This window comes from Branchiostoma lanceolatum, chromosome 1 (assembly GCF_035083965.1).
Source record: "Branchiostoma lanceolatum isolate klBraLanc5 chromosome 1, klBraLanc5.hap2, whole genome shotgun sequence".
NCBI lineage: Eukaryota > Metazoa > Chordata > Leptocardii > Amphioxiformes > Branchiostomatidae > Branchiostoma > Branchiostoma lanceolatum.
The window spans coordinates 3,282,334-3,291,989 of record NC_089722.1 but is presented as its reverse complement, the minus strand read 5'-3'; the positions used below and the strand labels follow the sequence as shown (position 1 = coordinate 3,291,989).

Genomic DNA, 9,656 nt, shown 5'->3' with positions numbered 1-9,656 from the left:
TCTAACCACTAATGCGTATCTTGGATCAAACAATTGAAATGTCAAAGTTTCACCTCTGACATGTGCGCGGCGATAGATAAACATCACAGCTTAGTTATGTGTGAAGCAGACAGTGTAACGTGATTTTCGATGTGCAAATTTCTATTCTTGTGGTGCATTTTGTGGTGTAAACAACTATTTTAGATGGATCGTCACCAGATGCTGTTCTGCGTGATATCTCAGTGCTGATCCGCCATGGAATCACTTCTGCATAAAACGAGGTTTAACCACTTGAGCTCACCAAGGATATATATATGTCCTTGTGCTTAAATTGGGTCAAACTATTGAAATGTCAAAGTTTCACCTCTGACATGTGAGTAGCATCATCTTCAGTATGTACGCTTTGTGGTGTAATACCCAATTGCTAATCATACAAGACACTGTGACATTTGGTCGAGGGAAATTTTGGCACTTTTCTTGCTATCAACTCCCATAACCAGCCCTGGCGCTCAATCCACAAACGTACAATTATAATACATGTGGTGTGTTAGAAAAAGCTTTTATTATATGTTAATAGCAGAAATAGTAGACATACGATCTGTCGAAATTTTTCCAAAATCTGAATAAATTGAGATTAGTAGATTCATCAACGCATAAATCACATTGTGCACATGTATACATCAAATGGTAATTGGCAGTATAATATTAGACATAGTTAAAAACAAGATACCGGTATTACATGATGATGAATGACAAATATCGCAGTCGGCAAGTCTAGAGTAACGGCATGATTACTGGTACAATACTGGCATATCAGAGCAAAATACACCGACTACTTTATAATTTCTCAATCCTACAGCGAATAGCTGTTGTGCAATGTTCCCTTTCTCGATTCTGATGTGACCATAACATCATCATGTCATCACAAACATTGAGCAGCAACATCTAAGAAATTCAATGCACATACAGACTCATACTCAATGTGAAAATGGAGCATATCAAAAATCTGGAACAAGGTTATACAGTGGCAGTGCAGATCTATGAAATCCAATTTGGTGGGTGGTGGGTGATTGGTTGGTAACAAAATATACTATTTCACATATAAAAACTTTGTTCAATTCAACAGCTGGACAACCGTGCTTGTGGCACTATAACAATTTAAGCAAACTGACCGACAAGTCCCTGTAAATTGCTGCCAAATGAATGACGCGTTGTTAAAGATATGAAACCTAGTCTGATGTACAATCAATGAGTTTATACTAGGGGAAATGTAAAGTTAACCGGTAAGTAACCTACCTCAATTTTTCAAGTTTTCTTCAGATTAAAGTACGTAGTGTCTCGAGAGTGCAGCGTTATCAAATCGCAACCTTAAAGTTTTCTGACTGAACAAATATCTAGAAGGTGGATGGCAACTACCTAAAAAACTAGCCTCCGTTGCAGGCTCCGAACCTGCCTTTTTGGGGGCTAAATAATATACTTTTTGCAGCCAGCCCGTAACCATCAGCCACCCCCGTAACCATTTTGCCGGTAGAATGGTTACGGGGGTGGCTGATGGTTACGGGCTGGCGGCAAAAAGTATATCATTTAGCCCCAAAAAAGGCCGGTTCAGAGCCTGCAACGGAGGCTACTAAACGACAGTTGTGTGACATACATGAAGTGACGTAAATTGTTTAAACTATTATGCTCACTTGTTGATGGAGAATGCCTAACCCTTGCTCATTACAATTATTTGTTACAAGTAATATGTATGCAACAAGGTGCCTTCTAACAATTGTAGCTGAAATGCTGAGTTCAAACTTAATTCTAAGAAATTTCTCAAAATCAAGTTATTCTTTACATATCAAAAACTTGAAGATATGGCAGTATAGTATTACGGAGCAACACAAAACCGGAACCTTCGGAGAGAGAAAGTTCGCCACCAAGTCGACCTATGCAACAGAGTTGAGGGAGGATCTAAGGTAAGGTAAAGTTATTCTTTGCCTGCTTTGGACACTTTGCTTTGGATTTCATTCCCTGTCCCTATCTGGATATTGGAAGAACCTTCGATGTCAATGTTGAAAGTGTTGTTAATGCATGTTGCTTGCTCTCCGTTGGTGCTAAACGCTGACTCCGCATCAGCAGCTGACTGTTTACTAGGTTCCGTTACAGACGGAGGGTACACAAGGCGTATATCTACTGTCTCGGACGCGCTACATCTTCTGCATCTCAGGCTCTGGATTCCAAGGGGACGTCTCTGCCTCAGCAGATCGCCTGGAAAATAGTGGGGCTGTGCTCGTGTCGCGTCTTCTTTCTTCAAGCAGTGGCAGCAGCCGATCCAGAAGGTGTAGGGAAGACCAGGCCACTCTTTCAGGAGGCTGCGAAGCACTCCGTATACCTTCAGGAGGCCCTCCCACGCTTCGTCGGCACTGCCAGTCGGGAACCTAGTCGCCATGGTGATGCTCGCATTGTTCTCTTTGTTGACTTCACGCGTCACGTGAAGTGGGAAGTCGCCGAACGAGGCGAGTATGCCGTTCGCCCAGTCCAGACGGTTCCCAATGTGTGGATCTATCTGTGCACAGAAGCGTTCGTACAGACCCCACGGTGTGAACCCCCTCATCACGCACAGAACGGTGAGCTGGTCCTGCACCTCCGGACACACGGGGAGCCACTTGTCACGGACATCGCCGGGCATGTCCGCTGAGAGGAACCAGGTGAACTGATACATGCTGCAGCTTTCCGTCCTGTAGGCCCTGGCGATGGAGCCCGCCCCGCTCATCGGGACCAGGTAACAGATGCCGAACCTCTCCAGAAGCTTCACCACGATGTCCATGTTGTTTGGTGGATGCTTCATCCCGTGCAGTAGATGGTGGAGGGTGTCTACGGACATCAGGCCGGATCGCAGCAGGTCCTCCTGAAGCTGTCTCTGCTGAATGTGGTCGACTTTCATCCTGCCGATGTTCCTGATCATCGTGTCCGTGTCGTGGTGATACAGCTGCTTCAGGATGTCCGTCAGCCTGGCCGGGTTGTGGAAGACCACGTTATTCAGGTCCGGAATGTCGTGGAAGTGCAGCACGACTCCCCTCTTGTGGAGGTAGGCCACGGCTGGGTGAAGTCTGTCGGGACTGAGCCCCGCCTCCCTTCCCAGCGCCTCCACCTCCTCCCATGCGAGCCACAGCGTCAATTTCTTCCTTTCCGCCAACAGTCGCTGCTCTAATTTCACCCAAGTTTCCGGTAGAACGCGGCGCAAAGCCGGGAAAACGTCCTTGTTGAGGGCCAACGACACCAGCTCTTTCTTGAGGTCTTCAATCCCCTTGAGAGGGTCGGCTGAGCTGACAGGCGCCACACACCATTGCAGCTTTGGCTGGCTTTGCAGCATGGTCCGGAGTTTGTGATACCGTTTCAGCATTCGTTCTCTGGTGACACCGTGCAACGGGTGGCCAACGTCGATGACGCTGGAATCACTGATGACATCTTCGATGGTCTTCATTTGATCTTGGATGATCTGATCTTGCTTCTTCTTATCTCTGTGAAGCTGGTCACAGATGTCTTCGCATTTGAGCCTGACGTCCTTCGGTGAGCAGCGGTCGACATGAGTGCCCACTACCCTGATGACCGCACCGGGAGTGTGTGCATTCAGAGCCTTGGCCCACTTCCCAACCATCCGTTCAAACTCCGCTGGCTGATACCGCTCTAAGTCGACTGTTAGGACGTTCATGGCCAATGGGGACAGGAAGAATTGGTGCACAAAGTCGTAGACCTTGTGGCCCCCGAAATCATACACTTCCAACTGGAGCTCACTGTCAGCCTGCCACAGCTTTACATCCATGCAGTGTGTCCTGTCTTTTTCTTTGGTCAACCTGGACTTCTCTTCCATCAGGGCATGGCAGAGGCTTGTCTTTCCTGCGAACGGACTCCCCAATAACACCATCTTCATCTTAGGCTGTACGACAGCTTGACATCTTTCCAACTCCTTCTGATACTCCAGTATGGCTTGAACCCCCTGTTGACAAACTTCATATGGCGGCTGCACCAAGGGGTTATTTGTGGTGCTGAGGTACTTGAGCGATGAAGCTAGCTGACCAAATGTGTCTGGTAGCTCCTGGATGCAATTGTCCATCACAGACAGCCATTGCAGTCTGGACAGGTTACACAACGTCTTTGGCACGGTAGCTATCTTATTCTCTCCTGCGTCAATCCTTTCAATGACCCTTAATCTGTCGATAGCTTCTGGAAGACGTCTTAACTTATTCATGGCTACTTCAAGAACCTGTAGGCTATTTCCAAGATCTAAGACAACTGCTGGGACTTCGTCAAACTGGTTCTGACTGAGATAAAGATTCTTTAAGTTTTGCAATTGAGCAAAACTTGCTGGCAACTCTTTGAGACAATTTCTGTGCGCATCAAAGGACTCCAGAAGTGACAGACTGCCAATACTGTTAGGCAATGAATGCAACAAATTTCCAAATACAAGCAAGGTTTTCATCTTTCTAAGCACACTGATCTGCTCTGGAAGATTATCAATGTTGTTATCTGCCAAAGACAACTCTTCTAACTCTGACAAAGCGAACAACTCTGAGGGAAATGCTGACAGACAATTGTTGTCCAGATAAAGTTTGGTCAGGCATCCAAGCCTTGTGAAGTTCGAGGGAAGCACTCTGAGCCTGTTTCTACTAAGAAACAAGTGTTCGACCTCTTCTTTCTCCAAGACGTCGTCTGCAATGCGGGAGAGACCGCGATCCGTCAGTCTGACTGTTTTGTCGTAACCATCGCTAGTGGCGTCCTAGGGAAATACAGATTTTACATTATGATTAAACAACAACAATTGAAGAAAGATGCAAGAAGTGACAGTTGACATTGATAGCCTTTAAATATACCTTGTAGTGTCTAAGACATTTTGTGCCCATTTGAACCATTTTTCCAATTGCAACAAATTAAAACAGACACTTTTCGCCGTTTTGGCGACTTTTCGTAACCTTTCGTAATTTGGCAAAATCCAGTGAGATTACTGAGATACCCTGACTTTCTTGTGTTCATTGAACTTCAAACCAAAGGGCAAAATGAATATTGAATATGAAATTGGCTAAAAGAGTGAGCAAGCAAACAAAACAAACAAGCAGTTGAGTGTGTCACCTGTTTATTGCTGCATTCCTCCAACAACTTCACCACATCCAGGTGCCCATTTTCTTTGGCATGGTCAGTAGCAGTTCTGCCCACCTGCATGGTGCACAGGAAACAAGGACAAGCACATGTGAATACTCTGCATCATAAATTGATGGTCTGTGATTGCTAGGGCTATGGCATTATGAAATTATGGCAATATGAAAAAAAACCTATATAAATATACATGCAGTCTACATGTAGCTGTTTTGCAATATTGTTTATCATCTTGTTTCCTAAAGCTGCTGGTCATTCTGTTGTCCTGTTTGGAAGGATGGCAGATGAAATGATGATACATGACTCAGGTTACAAGTAATACCTTGTCAACTATATCCAGGTTCACTCCAGTCTTGAGGAGTATGTTGAGTATCTCCAGATGCCCTGCTTTAGCAGCCAAGTGAAGAGGCGTGTAGCCTTCCTGGAGGGGAAGGAACAGTATATCATGATCCACAGAAATAATTCTGCTCTCTTCAAACTTGCATTGTGGCACCATGGTGAGAGCGTTTGGCTCAGAACTATGAGGTCATTGCGTGGCGCAATCGGTAGTTTTTTTTTTGGCCCCAAACCGAGAGGTCGGGGTTCGAAACCACTGATATGCCCCAATGTTGTGCCCTTGGGAAAGGCACTTTACATGACTTTCCTCACTTCACTCCTGTGTATCTGAGTACCTAGCTCTGGTTATGGACTTCCTTAAGATAGGATGTTAAATGGAGGTCCCGTGTTTGAGGAGAACCACAGCTGAAGCACTCACCACACTTATCTATGAGAGTAGGGGTCCATCCGAGTGTGAGTGGATCAAATCAATCTGTCCAGATATGCAACCCACAGTAGTGTTCAGTACAAACCTGGTGTGTTATGCCATGAGGCGGTTTACCGGGTATGCAATAAAAATAAGCAAATACAAATCAACCCACCAAGTTTTTCTTGTTTTTGTTAGCACCATATTTAGCCAGCAGAGCCTGAACCACATCAAATTTGTTGTACCACACAGCTCGGTGGAGGGGACTGCAGCCAACCTGCAAACATATAGATGTGTACAAGAATACAATGACTTAGTTTTGCAATACAACGATTATGGGTTAATGTGTTGGAGTGTATGTGTGTGTGTGTGTGTGTGTATGTATGTATCTATGTATGTATGTATGTATGTGTGTGTGTTTGTGCATGCATATTTATGTCTATGAATGTGTGTGTGTGTGCATGCATGCATGTGCAAATGGCTGTATGTGTGTGTGCATGTTTGTGTTTGTGTGTGTGTGTGTGTATGTACTGTATGCATGTATGTGTGCGGGCGTGTACATGTATGTGTGTGTGCGTCACTGTGTGTACCTGCACGTGTAATTGTGTGTGCTTGTGTTGATGCCTGTCTGTGTGTATGTGTGTTTACATTGTATGTATGTGTATGTATGTATGTATGTGTGTGTGTATATACGTATGTTCTTGCATACCTCATCTTCGCTGTCCACTTGTGCCCCAGCAGCGACCAGCAGGTCAATGACCCCTAGGTCACCCACAGCCGCAGCACAGTGTAGGGGTGTGAACTCATGCGCACGTTTCTGTTGAGTCGGGGAGCAGGAGAAATTTGAGTACAAAGACGTCCAAAACTTAACAGATGTACAAGGAGATATCATAAACAAAAAGCCTTTGAAAATACAATAAAACATTCTCTTCCCACTGTCGAAAGCACATCATAATCAATTAAGATCTGTAACTGTAACTTGGGATGATTTCCGCTGCAAAAAATTCATGTCCAGGTCCAGTTCACATCCAGAGAGATAAAAAGAGCGCTACACCGTTGCCACCACCAACACCTAACAACCCAACAGCGCCCCCTATCAGACTCACCAGGTCCGGCAGTTTACACTCACACCTGCCGTCCACATCCTCCCCTTCCTGCACCAGCTGGCTCACCCTGCGCTGGTCCCCCTTATCAAATAACTGCACCATCCTAACACTAGTAACAGCGCCCCCTTTCAGACTCACCAGGTCCGGCAGTTTACACTCACACCTGCCGTCCACATCCTCCCCTTCCTGCACCAGCTGACTCACTCTGCGCTGGTCCCCTTTAATAACTGCAGCATGGAGGGGCTGGAATGAAGAACATACAGTTAACCGTTGTACATTAGGAATAGTGGAGTCGCATTGGGGTGATGGCAGGGTGTTTGGCCCAGAACCCAGAGGTCCTGGGTTCGAATATCGTCAGACATGTCTGACAGTCACAGACGTTGTGCCCTTACAGGAAAGGCACTTTACAAGACTTTCCTCACTCTCTTGGTAGTCCTTCGAAGATGTAGATGACTGTCAGTGTACCCAGTGACCTCACTCTACCCAGGTGTTAAAATGGGCACCTGACTTCAGTTGGGCAGTGGAAAGAGAGGGTTGGGCTCTGCCTTACGATACTGTGCACTTGACACGGTGGATAATAATCCATTTCCCCTACGGCCTCAAAAAGGCTGAGGACTACCTTTACCTTTACCTAAATACATTTAGGACTGACAAGTATGTGGAATATGCACGATCATTTAGTATTAGTACTAGTAGTCACCTCCTAGTAGTCAATCAGGACCTCATTTACATGTACATGATTTATGAGGAAATGCTATGTATTTATTACTTAATATTAGCTTTGTTGAGCTTGTGTCATTTCGGTAGAGATGATCAACTGATATAATCTATGCTAACTAGCATGCACTAGTTGCATCTATGCAATTACTGAGGGACTTACAAAAAAAAGTTAGGATAAGTGACTCGAAAAGGTACTAGTAACTAGTAATTAATTCGTCATTAGGCGAAGGTATGAGGTCGCGGAACTCTAGTTCTATAGTCTTAGGCTGTAAGATCATATCAGATTTGGAGTTTAGACTCATGCGCCCGTTGCAAAGCTTGGTTCAAAGAAATAGCCTGTCGTATCTAGGCCAACTCTGCTTTACAGAAGGCTACGGGGGGACTTAATTAACACGTTTAAATATGCACACGGGCTGTTTGACACCGCCCCATGCATACCTGAGATACAATCTGAGGCCAGGACAAGAGGCCATAGTTTACGGCTAACAAGAACATTCACAAAAACAAACAGGAGGTTGCTGTTCTTCAAGCACAGGGTGGTCCCCTGGTGGAATCGACTCCCAGAAGAAGTGATCAACGCTCCCTCAGTTAATGCCTTCAAAGCCAGATTCGACAGGTACATGGAAGGTCACCCTGTAAAGTACAACCACAGAGCTTTGGAACATCCACACAAACCCACCATGACAGTTGAGTGAAATGGAATTCAACAATGAAGAGCGGTCTAAACTGGAGCAGTCCTACCTGACCGAAAATTCTACTCTACTCTACTCATAACATCTAGCGAGTAGCACGCTAGCAGACCGGAAGTTGTTTCATTTTCTAAAATTATCACACAAATCTCAGTTTAATCGACTGCGTCGCAACTGCGCTGGTTTCCTAACGACTTACTGACCTTCATATGTGCCGGTCTCGGCGTTTGGTCCTGGTATCAGCGTACAGAGGAGTCCTCCTCCAGACTTCTCCCTTCATCAAACTGAGAAAACCGAAACTTGGGGAAAGTCCTGTCGTTCGTCATCCAAGAAAGGTCAGAGATCATGGGGTCAGAGTTCAGGACGCACTATATACATGCGTAATATGTATGCTGTATATGCTGTGGAAAACTCCTGTCTTTCTACACGGCGAAATGTCCGAAAAAAACACTTGATTATGTGGATGACATCCTCGCACGCATCGATTTTTGAGTTTCACCACATATTGAGCCAAATATATGCCAAAGAAATCACCAAAAGCGGCAAGAATGCGCCGAAAACTTCCTCTACAAAGCGTTTCCATTTAAGCCATCCATGTCAACTTACTATGCCAAACTACTTCAAATCTTAATTACTTTAGTATTGTTAACCTTGACCTCTGACCTCTCAAACCTCTAACCTCCTTGTCATTTTTATTATTATTATCATTACTATTATAATTATTATCATTATCAAATCATTGTGTACGTTAGTGACCTTATTTGTATACTAGTATGCGTAGTTTTCAACATTGTAATTGTATGTGCTGTGTCAGACGCCCAAAATCAGCCACTGCTGCATGGGTGGTCTTGTATTGCCGTTGTAATTTGAATAAAATAAAAATGAATAAATAAAACTTCCTGTATAAAGACATCAGGCCGCTTAAAAGAACGAAGTTGTCTGTTTTAAGCCACAAAGGAGGGCGGTTTCTTTTGACATTTAACGTTACGTTGATAGAGCGGCCCGGTGGATCGTACTTACAATTTATTCATGAACGTATTTGTTTTATCCTCATTGTGATGATATGATGTTATGTTTTCATATCTTAAATCAGGGTCTTCCCCCAGGCCAGGAACCATTGAAAAGCGCTAGCCGGCGATAAATATCTCCCGCTGAAATAAATAGATAACTGAAATGGAAATTGTAATAAGCTAGTCCGCTCTAATTCGGCAGGCGTTGTCGGTAAATTATTTATAAGGTCGCATTACGTTTTTTGTTATGATTTGAATCCATTCGGGTATCGTGGAC

General features: G+C 44.6%; 1 protein-coding gene across 1 annotated transcript; it reads right to left on the bottom strand.

The window, feature by feature from the left end:
• Positions 1-522: 522 nt before the first annotated feature.
• LOC136429945 (malignant fibrous histiocytoma-amplified sequence 1 homolog) lies at positions 523-8,891 on the bottom strand. Its single transcript, XM_066420132.1, has 7 exons — positions 8,573-8,891; positions 6,961-7,203; positions 6,564-6,671; positions 6,030-6,131; positions 5,435-5,533; positions 5,089-5,172; positions 523-4,738 (listed from the first exon to the last, which is right to left on the bottom strand). Exons 1-7 carry the CDS (start codon positions 8,576-8,578, stop codon positions 1,949-1,951), a joined length of 3,432 nt encoding a protein of 1,143 aa, XP_066276229.1. The 5' UTR covers positions 8,579-8,891; the 3' UTR covers positions 523-1,948.
• Positions 8,892-9,656: the final 765 nt, after the last annotated feature.

Coding starts and splice junctions, on each gene's coding strand:
- LOC136429945 (XM_066420132.1), bottom strand. Junction 6,132..6,563: donor AAGTGGACAGCGAAGATGAG/GTATGCAAGAAC, acceptor ATATGTTTGCAG/GTTGGCTGCAGTCCCCTCCA. Junction 4,739..5,088: donor AGGAATGCAGCAATAAACAG/GTGACACACTCA, acceptor GTATTTCCCTAG/GACGCCACTAGCGATGGTTA.